This window comes from Mastigoproctus giganteus, chromosome 6, assembly GCF_048544385.1.
Source record: "Mastigoproctus giganteus isolate SK-2022 chromosome 6, ASM4854438v1, whole genome shotgun sequence".
Taxonomy (NCBI): domain Eukaryota; kingdom Metazoa; phylum Arthropoda; class Arachnida; order Uropygi; family Thelyphonidae; genus Mastigoproctus; species Mastigoproctus giganteus.
Genome location: NC_143580.1, coordinates 109,945,532 through 109,962,147, shown reverse-complemented (window position 1 = coordinate 109,962,147; position 16,616 = coordinate 109,945,532). Strand labels below are relative to the sequence as shown.

The window sequence follows — 16,616 nt, the reverse complement described above, 5'->3', positions numbered from 1 at the left end:
CAATCTTGTTTGCTTTAACATGTTCCAGCAGCTCTACATCCTTCCTGAAACAAGCTTTCAGACCTGTATGCAGTAATCAAGATGTGGTCTAACCACTGCCTAACATAAAATTAATTGAATTTTGATTCAATTAAATCACCTCCTTATCCCTGCTAGTAAAATTCCTGTATATTATTGATAAAATTCCCATGAGCTGTTTTAGCAGCTGCTCAAAGAACTTCATATCTGACAAAGAACTTCATATAGAACTTCATAATAACACATTGGGTATCAGTAATCCCTTGGTATGTTACTTTGGGATCGCTGCTACCCATATGCAGTACCTTGCATTCATCAGGTTAAATTTCAACTGGAATTTCTCAACCCATTGCTTAATTTTTCTAGATCTTGTTGCAGCAGCAACATACCTTCATTACTGACATTAACCACCCTGCAAACCTTTGTATCATCTGCAAACTTGGGCATTAAACCTGATATACCTTCAATATCATTAATAAATATAAAAAACGTGGAACTCCAAAACCATATACCATTATGACATTAGTCCACTGATAACCACTCTGTCTTTGCATTCAACTATCCCTTCAATCATAGCAGTAACCTTCCCTTAATGCCACAATGCCCCAATTTGTACAGCAGTCTTATGTGCAACAGTATCAAAAGCATTCCTGAAATCGTAGTACAGTGGACCCTCACTTTACAATATTAATCGCTTCCAGAGACACCATTATATCATGAAAATATAATGTAAACCCAATAACACATTGGGTATCAGTAATTCGTTCCAAGAAAGACCTCTGAAGTTGAAATTTTCACTATATAACTAAGCTAATCATCTCTCTAAAAACTAATTTTTATAATGGGAATTGTACATACTAATAAAACTAACTAGACAGTATGAACCAGAGCTGTAATGCTCTGGTTCATATTAAGGTTCTTGTGTATATTGAGGTAATCTTCTTTAATTATTTTACAAATATTGATAAAACTAACATATTGATTGAAGCACAACACAAAAAATCATTTCAACTAAAGGATGCAAAAACAAAACACATGGCTAACACGTTTACAAATGCTGTTATTGACTGAGCGGAAGGACCACGTGGTCTAGTCAGAGACTATTATAAATCCATTCTATCGTAAAGTGAAATAAGTAGACGCCGGTTAACATGATCACCAGTTAGTGCAATCAGGCGCTTTAATTTCAAAAAACCAATTCAAATCATTAACATGCACTACCCTTTCATTGTTATGATATGTTTGGTTATAAGAATCAATTTTGAATGCCTTGGTGATATTTTTCTAAAGCACATTTTCTGGAGGTCACTACCATAAAACAATAAAAAACAATTTACAGATTATTAGACTTTTTGTTAGTGCAATCTATTGTAATAGGTAGTAAAGTCGATCTTATTTCATTTGCAATAATACTGATAGCTGGAATTGTGGATTTTTGTGTCATTACGGTGAAACGTGTTTTATCCTTCCTCTTCAATCATATAAAAAACAAATTTTCACAATCTTTTCTTCATTCCTACTTTTTAAGTTTTGTGAACTTGTTACTCCATATGTGCATATGTTAGTTGCAATTTGTGTGCCATGTTCTTTGTTATTGATTGCTTATCTTTTTAACTGTTTTAAATTTTACAATCCCCCCTCCCCCCAAAAAAAGTCAGTGAACAGAAATATCAATTAGTACGTATATGTACATATTACAGTATTAAATAGGCTATGCACATAAGCGCAAATTTATTTTTTATTTTGGTAACCTCTGGAAAATATTCTTCCGATTTTCACATATTATTTAATTTTGTTAATTTGTAATGTAATAATTTGTAAATTTGTGATCCTTACTTTTATAATCTGTGGATAATATTCCTCCTATTTTCACTTATTAGATTCGCCGTTTAATAGAATTAAAATTCAATTCACAAATGTAATAACAATGGCTGGAGCTTAGCACATATCGTATAGTGAATGGTATTTTATTATGGAGAGTCCACCATAAAGCGAATCAATCAAAGCGGGGGTTCACTGTATACGATATCGAAATTATTTTTCGCATCCATTTCTTTTGTCGCTGCATTATAGTATTCAATCAAATTGGTCAAACAAGATCTCTCCATGTTGAGACTGAAGTATAACTGCAGTCCTATCTAGATGATTCTGCTTCACTTCTTTAACCAGTGACTCCATTATTTTCCCTAGAACACAAGTTAAGCCAACAGGTCTGTAATCACTCACGTCAGCCTTCATGAATTGGGGATAGATTTGCACATCTCCAGTTGACAGGGAATGAATCCATAAGATGCTCTCTTAATTATGGGAGCATCTTATGGATTCATGGGGACTGGAGATGTGCAAATATATCCCCAATTCACAAAGGGGGGATCAAAAGGTGACACGAGTGCTTACAGACCTATTCCAGGGAAAAAAATTAACAGAGCAATTTGTTACCTTCAATACCTGTGCTTATTTTATTTGTAATACTAAAATTATTCTGTTTACCTTCATTAAGTCTAATTTTAAACAAGTTGACGCAAGTTCTCAATTCAGTTACATTCAACCACTGAGCCTTTGTTTTACAAGTGCAAGTTCCCCTCTTAGCTAATCTAAATTACTCAAATTTCAGGTATGATTCTAATTACAGCAGCAACATATCTTCATTACTGACATTAACAACCACGCCAACCTTTTTTATCATCTGCAAACTTATACATTAAGCCTGATATACCTTCATCAGTATCATCAATAAATACAGAAAACAACAGTGCATGATTTCTTAAACAAATTTTTCTTATGTTAATTAAAAAAAGATTCCTGTCACTTAAAAAAAAATATATATTAATTTTAGCAGGAAGATGAAGCTGTAAGGAATATATTTCAATCATTATTTTATAATGAAATTAATTTAAAACTTAAGATATTCAGAAAAATAAAATTTAAAGACAATACATATATAAAGTAAATGGCACTTTTTTATTTCATTTTAATGACTTTGGCAGGACAAAAGACCATGAGTAATAAACACAGCTACTCTTCTATATTTAACAAACAGGTCTGAGAACAAGCTTAAGAATAAAACCATTTTGTATAAAAATCAAGTGGTCTGGAACTGTAGTTATCAGTTACACTAAGGCTTTAGACACAACGTTCATTCACTAATGACATGAGTATAAAAATATTATAACAGTGACGTGCACTTCAAAGTGTTCTTCATAGTTTCTTCAACATATTTACATCAATTCATATATCCACTGAATGAATTCTGGGCTATAAAAATATCAACAGACAAAATAGATTTTTAAAAAGTAAATAATATAACAAAGAGCAGAGTAGCAACAGATAAGAAAATAGGAGGAACAAGGATATATAGTTGATCACTTCATAAATTTTATTAGCATTTTCATTTATTAGCAGCAAAAAAAAATTAAAGTGTGTGTATATGTGGATATGTGTGGGTGTGTGTGCATGTATGTGTGTGTGTGTGTGCACACACATGCCCACATGTATTCCAAATTGTTCCTCTTCTTACATGATACTGGAGTAAAACAGTTCCATTTTATACATATTATATTCCACATAAATTGTATCTAGCTAGCCCAAATAAGTACTTACAGTCTGTTGATAGCTTACTTTTAGCAGGAACTCATGAAATGGCATAAATTTATCATATTCAGAAATTCAGTAGGAAAACTTATAGCTTCTCACTTTATTAAACACCCCCTCCCAAGAAATACACAGTAAGTGAATTATATTTTATAGTTATTATTTATTTATGCCCATATATAATTTAAATGTTTACAAATAATTTGCATTGCAGTGCCTGTATTTTAACAGTTTATTCAAATGAGAATAGCCTTCATGTAATGACTAAAAGATAAGGACAGTGCATAGATGAAGAGGTGAAAGACTAACATGGTGAGCGAATGCAGACTCATTTAAGTACTTACAAAGTTATCACAAAATACATTAAGGTGAAAGCCCAATCTTGCTTTGAACAGCAAATTTTAATTTACCTATGAAATTACACACGCACACACAAGAAAATAAAGAATGATAGTCACTGAAAAAAAGAAACTCAGAATTCTCTTTAAAAGAAAATCAACATCAGCACAATGAAATATTGGCTAGAGTCAAACTTTTATCACAAATGAATAAACATTATTAAGATACTGCTCACCATAAACAAATAATGGCACTTTATTGAATGTGCTTTGTGCAACATATATCAAAATTTCCAATGAATTAGGCAAAGTACAAGAAAGCACATATAAAGAAAGTATTTGGATTCTAACAGCTTCTTGCCATTTTAACCTAAGACATACCATTTCATATATTTTAAACCATAAAAATCACATAAGAATAAACGGAGAATGCAAATAGTTTTTCATTTAAAATTTATTTACTCTTTTTAACGAAGCATTACTAATTTTCTCTCATATATATATATATTTTTTTTTAAAGGGAATCCCAAACACAAAGGCTGCTAAAAACTCGTAGTATTGGTATTCTAGTAATGTGGGTTGGTTGTTGTGAAGCTAGAAGAAACTTGTTGATATAAGATTTTCAGGAAATACATAAGGAGAAAGGTCATTTGATAACAGAAGCAAAGAGAAGAAATAGGAAAAATTTAGTTCAAATTTTCAGTGATATGGTGGATGAATTATAGGCAGTTAATGGGCATGTTTGAAAGCCTGAGATGGAATTACAAATGCCAATTCAGAAGACCAGCACCTATGAACATACCTACAGAAAATCAAGGTGTTGATGGAGATTGAAGTGTTTTTTTTTTTTTTTAAAGTGAAACCTCACACATGAAATATATTAGAATCCGTAGTGCTCTGTACTATGCATGGATTGAAGACAGAGAAGATGAAACATTAGAATGGAGCATGAGATATGATTCTTGATTTAGTTTGTTTGTTATGTGTTTATTATATATTTGACTATATATTTTACTATGTATTTGTTTACTATATATTTGACACACTTAAAAATTTTAAATTATGGATTTTAAAGAGAGAAATCAATGTTTCAGAATTCGTATTATATTATATTTGGTCCCACAGTCCCTGAACACATTTATTTTGCAGATTTGCCAAGACAAGTTCCCATACCAATTTTCTAAGTAGTGGCATTTTAGAAGTTTGTAATTAAAACTAATATTAAAGAAGTGTTATACATATTTAGTTACAATCTTCATCAATCCAACCCTTCAAAAAATTGACTAAAGCTGCTTATGGACATAAGAATTTTCAAATTTACAATGCTACTGAATTACAGTTGAAATGACTTTTTGGTACTACACCGTAGTTATGTAGTGGTTTTTAAAAAAAAAAAAAAAAAAAAGCCTACAAACAAAATGACAGATGTCAATTTGTTTTATAACATTACGTTATAAAAGCATAAATAAGATCTGCCATTAAAAATACAAATACATAATCATCAAATTATGGAAGCTTTTTTTAAATTCTGTATTAGAATTCATGTAAAATATTTCTTATAAATTTATAATTAACATTTTTTTCATATTTTAAACAGGATATCATTTAAATTCAAAGTTCTATGTTTTGCATTAACAAGTGCATATTTTCAATCAATCTAGGATAATATACATTTGAACTAGAAAGCAAAACAACCTTATTTTTTTCATAATTTATTTAGTCAATATAACCGAAAACCCAATTAGTGAAATTATTTCTGCTCGACTTCAGAATATATTATACTCTTAAATATGTCATTATAAATACTAACAACAAGAATTCTCAACTTTACATTTTAAAAACTAAGTACAATTTAATTTTTAATTAATGGTTTGTCAATTTTTTAAAATCATATTTAATCACATTCAAATCCAAGGAATAAGAATTTATTTTTAATTTCTTTGTTCATAGTGTTTAAGAAGTTAAACCATAATTCACTCATATACTAGAATAAAAATGAATATTTGTGTATTTGTAAAAAAATAAGAAATAACAAATAAATATTCCAGTTTATATAAGTTTTTGATATAAAAAATATCATCTATTAAAGTTTACTAATTAATTCCTCACACATTAAGATGATCACAGGTCTAAATTTTATAAAAGCATTGTTATTAGAGCCAGTGGAGTAAATCTGAGTGTAGTTTGTGAATATTTAAATATTCACAAATATGTAAATATCTATTTCTAGACTGAATTTATAGACTATTTTCAGAGTATTCTTAACCCTTTCTGCTATAAATGTGTTTATGCATTTCCGTTTTCAAAAGTGTATGTTGATAATGGAATTGTAAAGGGTAAAAGCATCATCTCACTGGATGGTCAGCATTTATCATAACCCAAAAGTTCTTGCCTATAGGTTAAATGGGGAGAAAACCTCAGGACAACCCCACTTTACCATATAAATAATATAGCAATTAAAGGGTTACGTGTGTGCAGGTGAGAAATATGAATATGTTATTATTTATAAAGGCTTTACGAATATAACAAAGATATGCAAGATGAAAGAACAAGAAAATGGATGAAAGGAACTAGAATGAACAAGAACCTTTCCTTGTTAACAACAAGCTTTTTGCCTTTTTTTTTCCCTCTCACTTACTTCTGTTATAGATCCAAGAATAACAGAAAAATTAAAATCTACTTTAAATATTTAAATTTAATAATCAAATAATTTAAAACATTCATTTTTAGGTTACTCACATAAAATACAGGCAATCCAAAGCAAAAAAAATAATAACAAAAATATATATATATATACACACACACATATATAATATATATATATTTTACTTTACTGAATTTTTCAATTAAAACAAATATAGAATGTTAACTAAAATTGTCATATAAACAGTCAAATATATTATCAAAGTATGTAATGTGATATGCATTTGTTTATTAAAATATAAATGTTGGTTAGTTACAAAAAAATGCTACCTATGGATAAAATGCTACAAAAGTGGCTTAGCAAAAAAAACACTACTACTACCTATTCACAATCCTAATTCACCTAAGTGGACAGAAATTTTAATAAGCTATAACAATATGTAATGAAATGGAATAATATTAAACTCAGAAACTATCACAAGTGTGGTAGTATACATGAATATGCACTGAAGATGTGAAAATATATTAAAAAAAAAAAAAAAAACACAATTTGATAAATCAATCAAATCTGCATATACATTTTTAGATACCTGCAGCACAATCACATAATTTGTTTACTGCCCTTCAGAAGGCAACATGATTCCATCACAAATGAGCTAGTCACTTAGGGCAACTTTATTATTTATTTTTTGTGGGATGATTATCCTATTGTGAAGTTAGGATGAAGAATGAAGCCCATAAACCACAACAGAATCTTTTCTTCTAGATTTAAGTCATGTTAATAATGATGCTCTTTGAAAGTCACCATTTTAGCCCCCCCACACTATCTTACAGTTTTATTTTCCATTTCCATAACAATTGAATTAGGTTCTTCCATGACAGCTATGGAAATTAGCCAGATCTCATAACAAAGGATGACTTGCGGCAAAAAGTGATTGTGATCCCTTAAAAAAAAAAAAGAAGAAATCAGTTACACATTAATAAAAAAGAATTATCATGCAATAAGCATACACAAAAATTAATTAATATAAATTTATAAATATACTAGCCTGATATTTGTAAAGCATGTTAGGGAAAGTACTAGGGAGAAGAATATTCTAGAGATGATCATCACCAACGAACCAGATGACATAGGACACAAGTAGAGGAATGTTATCAGGGAGTGATTATGGAGTTATAAGTTGGATGATGAGGAGAGGTAGCAGTTGTTAAAGGCAAAGGAATAGGTTTTAATTTCAAGAAAGGAGATTATAACAGCTTAAGATGCTTCATTACTTCTCTCAACTGGAGAGAAAGCAGAGTGTATATTAAAATGGTATATATTAGCATACACCGATGAGGCAAAACATTACGACCACCTAACTAATATGATGTTGGTCCTCCATGTGCAGCCAAAACAGCTCATACCCAGCAAGGCATGGATGCTACAAGATTTCTAAATGTGTCTTGTGATATCTGGTACCAACACGTAACTAGCAGATCCTTTAAATCCTGTAAGGTCCGTGGTTGAGACGCTGCAGATTGCTGTTCCAACACAAACCACAGATGCTCAATGGGATTGATGTCCGAGGAATTTGGAGGCCAGGGCAATACCTGGAAGTCTTCCTCATGTTCCACAAACCAGTCTTGAACAATCCGAGTGGTGTGGCATGGCGCATTATTCTGCTGAAAGACAGCACCACCAGAGGGAAAGACTGTTGCCATGAAAGGGTGTACCTGGTCAGCAATGATGTTTAGTAGGTAGGTGGTCAGTGTGCCCGGCATGTGGATGACTAGTCCCAGGGTATCCCAGGAGAACATCGCCCAAAGCATGACACCGCTGCCACCAGCTCGTTTTTGTCCCATGGTGCAACAGGAAACGTAATTAATTGGACCAGACAACCTTCTTCCAATCAGTCAAGGTCCAGTTTCAATGCTCGCATGTCCATTGTAGGCACTGTCGCCAGTGAACCATGGTTAGCATGGGCACTCAGAGCGGCCTGCAGCCACGCAGTCCCATTTTCAGCAGGGTTTGCTGTACTATGTGTTGTGACACACTACTCCCGTCACCAGCATTTCAAGTACAGGCTAGTTGTGCCACAGTCTCTCTTCTGCTGCCACGTTCAAGGAGAGCTTTCGCTCAACTTGAGCATCGATAAGCTGTGGTTGTTCAATGCCTCGCCGACGGTTCGTGGGTTCCCCCTTCTCGGACCACTTTCGGTAGGTACTAACCACGGCTGACCGTGAGCATCCAACAGCCGTGCTGTTTCAGATATGTTCTGATCCAGTTGTCCGGCCATTACAATTTGGCCTTTGTCAAACTCGCTTAAGTCTGCTGCCTTTACTATCTGAAGAACAAGAGTAAATTTGATTAATGGAGCTCAGTATCAGGTGTTTTTATACCTTGGCCCGACTCGCACAGGTGCAGTATTTCACCTACAGTTGTTTCGATTCTCACTGGTCATGTTTTGGCTCATCGGTGTATCTACCATTAAGAAAATATACCAAAGGAGGATTTTGAGATAGATAATTAATAAGAAAGGCAATTTAAAAGAGCAGAAAAAAGTTACAGAACAATAAAAAGAACTGAAGCATATAACAGCTACAAGTTGATTGTGTAATATTACCACAGAAGACTCTGTGCCAAAGTCCCATTATGAAAAATTGCTGGGTAAGAGAACAGGTTTTTTACCTATGTGAATACAAAGAAGAGAGGAATGAAATCAGACTGGACTGTTGTGGGGAAAGTTTTAGATAACATAACTGATTTTGCTGCTGACAGGTATAAGTGTTTATTGGCATAAGGGCTGCTAAATTTGCTGCACATGTTCGGACTGCTTTGAAAGAGAGCAGGAATTATAAAAGCGAATTCAGAAGAACAGTGCCCATGGAAGTATCTATAGAAAAGGCATGCAGCAGAAACAGAACATCTATGAGACAGAGAATGAAGAGACTGTTAGAGATGAGTCAATAATTAACCCAACTGCTCCCTTTTGAATGGAATCTAGAAGCCTGAGAGAGGTTGTGGGGGCACTACCCCAGATGTGTAAACAATATTCCATGGTAGGGTGGTATTATGATTTGTACAGAGTAAACAGCTGTTTGGGAGAAAAGTAATGCTGAGAGCAAAAGAGAAAACCTAGTTTTTTAGATGCAGAGGAAGCAATATAGCAATATCTCCAATTATGATCTTGCCTAGGAATTGTAGTGTCATCAAAGACAAGCATAAGAGTAGAGGAATCCTTTTTTGCAAGATGTAACACAGGAATGAGTTTTACAAATGATTGAAATCAACTAAGTTATCTTTGCCCCACTGGAGATAAGCATTTAAGGAATTGGTAACAGATATTCAAGACATTGAAGCTGTTTGAACAGGCCAATGTTTCTCAAACTGGAAGGTGGAATGCAATGTGCTATGATCAGCAAAACTACAGATAGGATTTCTGGTCAATGGAGGAAATCATTAATAGGTTAGAGTTGAAGAGTGGGAGAAAGAAATGACCTTGGGGAACACCAGCATTAGTGGAGAAGTTAAAGACAGAGCAATTTACCATCACCCACAGTGAGCGATCAGAGAGAAAACTGGGTACCCAATTACAAAAAGCAGTTGGCAACCATAAGATGGAAGCTTATAAGAAGACCTTTATGCCAAGAGCAACTGTTTGAGTTTCAAACTTTTTCACTGAATTTGTCTGCAGGTGGGTAACATAAACCAGAATAACACCAGTGGATCGACGCTGATGGAATCCGTACTGGTGATCACTGATCAGATGGAAGGTTGCTGTTTAAGAGTTGACAGTTAATTGATTTTTCCATTTAGAAAGAGTAGAAGTAAGTGCAATGGGGCAATAATTGGATGGGAGGGATTTTTCATCCTTTTTAGCAACTGGCTGGATATGAGCAATTTCCAAGCAGAAGGGAAAACACCTTTGGAATAAGAAAGTGAAAAAAAGGCAAAACAGAACAGGAGTAAGTTCAGAAGCACACGTTTTGAGAACAAGTGCAGAAATGCCATTGGGGACATGAAGCTTTCTTAACATCAAGATTGTTCAAAATCCTTCTGTAGTCCTCTTGACGGAAGACCACAGGAGGCACTGAACAGAGTGTACTGGGAATGGTGGGAGGTGGTTAACAAGATCATCAATACAAGAGTTGGAAGAAAATAGGATGCTAGCAGGTCAGCTTTATCTTAGGCTGAAGTGGCAATAGAACCACCTGGTCTTGACAGAGGTGGGAATAGAAATGGGTAAAATTGTGGCAAATAGCTTTGGCAAGGGACCAGAATGTTCAGCTACCATTTGTAAAAGAAGCAAGTTTTCTCCTCTTAGTCTGTTTGAAATCAAATTTTGAATATTATTTTATGCTACCATCTACTACAGTGTTTCTCAACCTGTGTGCTGTGGCACATTAGCGTGCCACAGAAAATGCAAATTGATAAATCCAAGTTTTATAATAAAAATTAATGGTTCAACTTCATTTTTTGGATACCACTTATCTCCGTGCAGTGGGCGGTGGGCGTGGTTGTATACGGTAGAGTTCTGTGATTAGGTGATTACCCATCTTAGACGGATTTTCGCGGGGGAATTCTGGCTACTGAAGTGGGCCATATGGAAATTTTGGCTTCCCCCTACACCAAGGACCACCCAGATGGCGGCGGTTCTCAACATCAGACGTCTTCCTGACATCATTCACGAGAGAAGACTCGTCTTTGCCATCAAAATGATGGTCGGCATTATTTCAATACCAGATTTCTGGGCTAAGTGCGGATGGAGGATCCCGGTCCCAAGCCTTAGGGCTAATCCAATCCTACAGGCCATTCCAAATTGGTTAAAGCTATCTGATCGGTTCCTACCTGTGCAAATGCTGCAAGACATACAGTCCTTGGACAGCAACCTCTACAAATTCGCAGTCGACAAGGAATATAGGCAGAAAGCACACGGTCGACTTCCTTCCCAGGACCGTGTCAGAGGACCTTAGAACCTGCTCCCAGAGACCTATTCATCACTGCCTTGAATCCATCATCCCAGTGATCAAACTTTTCAGGAGTCATAATGCTTTTTTTTTTTTTTTTTTAATATTTATTATGTTGTGATTTCTTTTATGTAAATCCCTGGCTTGTAGCCGCGAAGGGAGTTGTATACAGCAATGTGCTTTCTGTATTTCTTCTTCTTCTATTATTGTGAAGATTTCTTCTTCTTCTTCTATTATTGTGAAGGCATTTTCTTTCCGATTGTTTGGTGTTGTTGAGAAGGGGGTTAGCTTAAGCAGGGTGTTTATCCCTCACTGTTTTAAAATCAGAAAACGAGTTGCCAATATAAAAACAACGGCAAGTGGTGGGGGCACACCCTAGGCATATCAACCTAGGAGGTCAGTGGATGGGTTAAGCAGTGAGTAGCACCTGCCAATCACTGCTTTTTTCCTGTCCGTTTGCCAAAACATGAACTAGTACCCAAGATCTGGAGTTTTACCAAATTAATTAAAACAAAAAATTCATTTATTTAAGATGCACTGATCTGAGTGCCTTCTGGTGATTAGCGTCATGTTTTGATTCCTAGTACAGTCCATTCCAGTTATTTGGGACACATCGGGATTAGTGCATTTTGGCCCGATTAAGTGGCTGCCCCAATTATCCGAAGTTTCACGTAAATAGTTAAAAATACAATGTACCACTGGCCCCCCTTTTTTTACAATTGGTTCACAGTGCAATCAAATCACGTTATGACGAACTGAACATAGTAAATTACCGTTCACTATACGATGTGCAGTCATTGTGATCACGTTTGTGAATTGAATTTTAATTCTATTATACAGCGATTCTAATTAGCGAAAATAGGAGGAATATTATCCACAAGCTATAAAAGCAAAGATATATTAAGCACAAATTTACCCTTTATTACCTTACCAATTCAAAAATACGTGAAAATCGGAATAATTAATATGTACTGTAATATGTACATACAAACTAGTTGACATTTCTGTTCACCAACATTTGTGGGTGGCGGTTAAAATTTAAAACAGTAAAAAAGATAAGCAATCAATAACAAAGAACACGGCACACACACAAATTGCAAGTAACACGATACACGCAAGTGAGAACGGAGTAACGAGTTACAAAGCTTTAAAAATAGGAATGAAGAGAAGATCTGAAAATTAATTTTTTTTATTTGATTGAAGATTTCATGGAAGTGTAAACACATTTCACCATAATAACCCACAGAATTCCAGCTGTCGGTATTATCGCAAATTCAATAAGATCGAGTTTACTGTCCGTTTATGATAGATTTCACTAACAGAAAAGCCCAATAACACAGGTGACTGCTAATTGTTTTTGTTTTATGGTTGTGACCTCCAGAATTTCGACTGAGCCACGTGGTACTGTCGGAGACAATCGTAGGGTAACCTCCAGTGCTGCGGTCCCCTGCCCCGATTAAACGGCATGCTGTCCCAATTAAGCGAAGTAAACCCTGGCTATTTTCTCGATTGGGTTCTGTTTTTTAAGATTTGCCCCAAATAAACGGCTGCCCCGATTAACTGGTGGCCCAAATAACCGGAATCCACTGTACTATATTTGTTCACCTGTACTACACAAATAATACGTGTATTATTAAATACACCCAACAAAAATAACTTCGGCCAGATTTTGCTGAGAGCTTTGAAGATGAAGAATGGCTGCAGAAACTAGCCTACTTAGCAGATATTTTAGGAGAAAATGTTTTTACTTCAAGTGACAAGATTCTTGGATTTAAAAGGAAACTGAATATTTGGAAAAATCATGTTGCAAAAGGAAATCTTGAAATGTTTCCACTGTTGTTGGGCTAGAGCGTGAGGAAGGATATCAGCAAGTGTCAAGTCTTATTGAAAACTACATGAAAGAACTGCAGAACAAAAATGAACAGTATTTTCCCTCCCTTTCAACACAAGTGTATGACTGGGTGAAGGACCCTTTCTCTGAATCTTCTGCACAGCCTCAGAATTTGAGAGAAGAACTTTGTGAGCTGCAGTCTGATCATACACTCAAGATGAGATTTACTGATCTGCCCCTAGACAATTTCTGGATTTCTTTGAAAGAAGAGTATCTTGCCATTCATAGGAAAGCAATGACCATTTTGCTGCAGTTTTCAACTTCTTACACATGTGAGCAAGCTTTTTCTTGTTTAACAAGCATCAAGAGCAAGGACAGAAATCGCCTCATTTCAGTTGAAGATGAAATCCGTGTGTGTGGGGACTTATCTCAAGTTCGACCTAGAATTGAGTATTTGTGCAGCAAAAAAACAAGCACAGGTTTTAAAGAGGTAAATTTCATTCTTTATTTTTAGTTTCAAAAATAACACTTTTTATGCATATATATGCCTATAAAAGAGGTCAAGAAACCAACACATGTATAATAATTTTGTAACAGCTAGGCCTATATTTGAGCCTGATCATGCCACTCAGTAAGAAAATATTTTTTCAAAGTCTTGTATAAAATTGTGTCTTAGGCTATATTTTTATTCATATTGCTTTGGCTTATGACAGTGTTTCTCAACCTGTGCCATGGCACATTAGTATGCTGCAGAAAATGCAAATTAATAAATCCAAGTTTTATAATAAAAATTAATTAAAACAAAACATTAATTTATTTATTTATGCAGCACTGATCTGAGTGTCTTCTGGCAGTCAACGTGACATCACATTTTGATTCCGGTCATTGTCTCGCAATTTGCTCATCTATACTACACAAATAATAAGTGTATTATTAAATATACCCAATAGAAATAACTTCCCATTTATATGAGTATAGTAGTGTGCAGTGTTCCGCAAAATTTCAGCATCTTTAAAAGTGTGCTGCAGCAACAAAAAGGTTGAGAAACACTGATCTACTATATACCTAGATCTGTTTAAAGAAACTGAAAACATCATTTAGTTTTGCATCATGTCTGATTAGATGTGTTAATATCAATGGCTCATCTAAGTTTGACAGGAACTGTAGAGTTACTGTTCAAATATTGTGATAATAATTGCATTTGACAAGGATATGTTTAACCACAAGTTGCATATTACAATGCATGCATTGGAAATCCAAATCTCATTAAAAGATAAAAATGAGTCATACGTGTATGACCCATATGTGTTCTAGCTAATATAATCTCTTCCTATCAATTTATTCTGAACTAGACTGTCACAGCTGAGGTTTTTTGTTTAATCTGGAAAAGTTTGTTGTTAATGTGTTTGCCAGATTTCATGTTCTTTATCTTTAAAAGTTTTTGTATTATGATTTTGTACAAGAACAAGAGAAATTTACCTCAATATGATATGTAGAACACTTCTGTATGATACTCTCCAGAAATTAAAATGAATAAAAGATTAACACAAAATGAATACAGTAAAAAATCAATTGAACACAGTTCAAAAATTAACTAAAATTCAAAAAACAATTTTAGAAAATAAATTAAAAAAAAAAATCAATTAAAATTAAACTTAAATTTTGAAAAAAGATTTTCCTCTCCGAAGCAGACAATGCTTTTCGATCATGTGTCATGATCACAGGAATGGAAATTGCGGAGTGTGTGAGATTGAATCTTAAATAGATATTGTTTGTTGTCACGCATGCGTGTGAAATGCCATGATTATTTGTCTTTGTGCATGCTCGCAAAAGACGACGAATTGAAGATTAGATATGGATGACGAACTTTAATAGAATTCTCATTTAATTTAATTTTGACGGTTTCTGCAATTAATAGTCTTGTAAAATTACGTTGGACACTAAGTATTTTGGCCTCATTAAATAAAAATGTATGTTTTTCATTAACAGCATAAAAGGCCAATTCTGATGCTGCTGGACAAGAAGCACTAACTAAGGACGCATGCTGTTTTATGCAAACAATGAGTGGAAATCACGTATATCCTTGGTAAGACGAGTCGCAATCACTGCAAGAAATGCTGTATAGCAAGTCATTTATTTGTGTCACGAAAGAGGAAAGGATTGAGTGATTGTTCAGTATAGCATTCAATTTCCATGTTGGTCCGGCCACAATCTTAAATTCGGCATCTTTAAAGAATCTGTTAAGCTGCTTGTGCCACTATTCAACGTATGGGACAGAAATAAAATATTTTTTGATGTTACTATTTTTGGTTCGTGCAGTTTTTTGTATCCTACCCTTAGCTTGTACCCCAATACAGTTTACTGTAGCAAGGAGGTAACCTCTGTTTAAGAATCTGCTGATTAATATCTGTATTTCTGTATCTAAAGCAGATGCCATCATTGAACATTTATAGGCACTGAGAAACTGAATAAGAGCCTTTTTGTAGGTGAATGGGTGATAGCTGTTATAATGTAGAAGCATACTGGTGTTTGTTGGTTTAAGATAGATGTTAAATTGGATTTTATTCGTGTCCCAAGTAAGCGTGGAATTTAGAAAATTTAATGACTTAGCATCTGTATTTTCCCATTCCAATGTAAAATGTTTTGAATAGTGCTACTATCAGTAATAACAAAAACATCATCTGAATACCACCCACAGTATGTGATATGGGGTAGAAAATGCATCAAATGTATATGCTCCATCGTTGAGAGACAGACCTCCGATATTAAGCCCCTTGACAAACCAAAAAATTTTGTTTGTACACTGTCTCGAAAGGTGAACATAGTTGGCTTCAACTAAAAGTTGAAGCTAACACACTCCGTAATTTCCATTCCTGTGATCACGACACACAGCTGAAAAGCACTGCTTTAGAAAGGAAAATAGTTTCTCAAAATTTACGTTTAACTTTAATTGATTTTTTAATTAATTTTCTAAAATTGTTTCTTGAATTTCAGTTAATTTTTGAATTGTGTTCGATTGATTTTTTACTGTATTCATTTTGCGTTAATCTTTTATTCATTTTAATTTCTGGAGAATATCATACAGAAGTGTTCTACGTATCATATTGAGGTAAATTTCTCTTATTCTTCTACAAATATTGATATTAACATAAAATGTACTGAGCACCATAGCTGTTATATACCATCAAATTCATTATTATTTTATAATCTGTGTGCACTATTAATAATTCTGCATATTTGAGGAA

At 34.0% G+C, this 16,616-nt stretch overlaps 1 protein-coding gene across 1 annotated transcript in view; it reads right to left on the bottom strand.

The window, feature by feature from the left end:
• Positions 1–7,185: 7,185 nt before the first annotated feature.
• Positions 7,186–16,616, bottom strand: part of LOC150084505 (transcription factor 12-like) — a 288,229-nt gene continuing 278,798 nt past the window's right edge. The window contains exon 14 of the mRNA XM_090375252.1: positions 7,186–7,534. Coding sequence (XP_090231378.1) covers positions 7,493–7,534 — 42 coding nt within the window. The 3' untranslated portion in view covers positions 7,186–7,492. The remainder of the gene's footprint in view (positions 7,535–16,616) is intronic.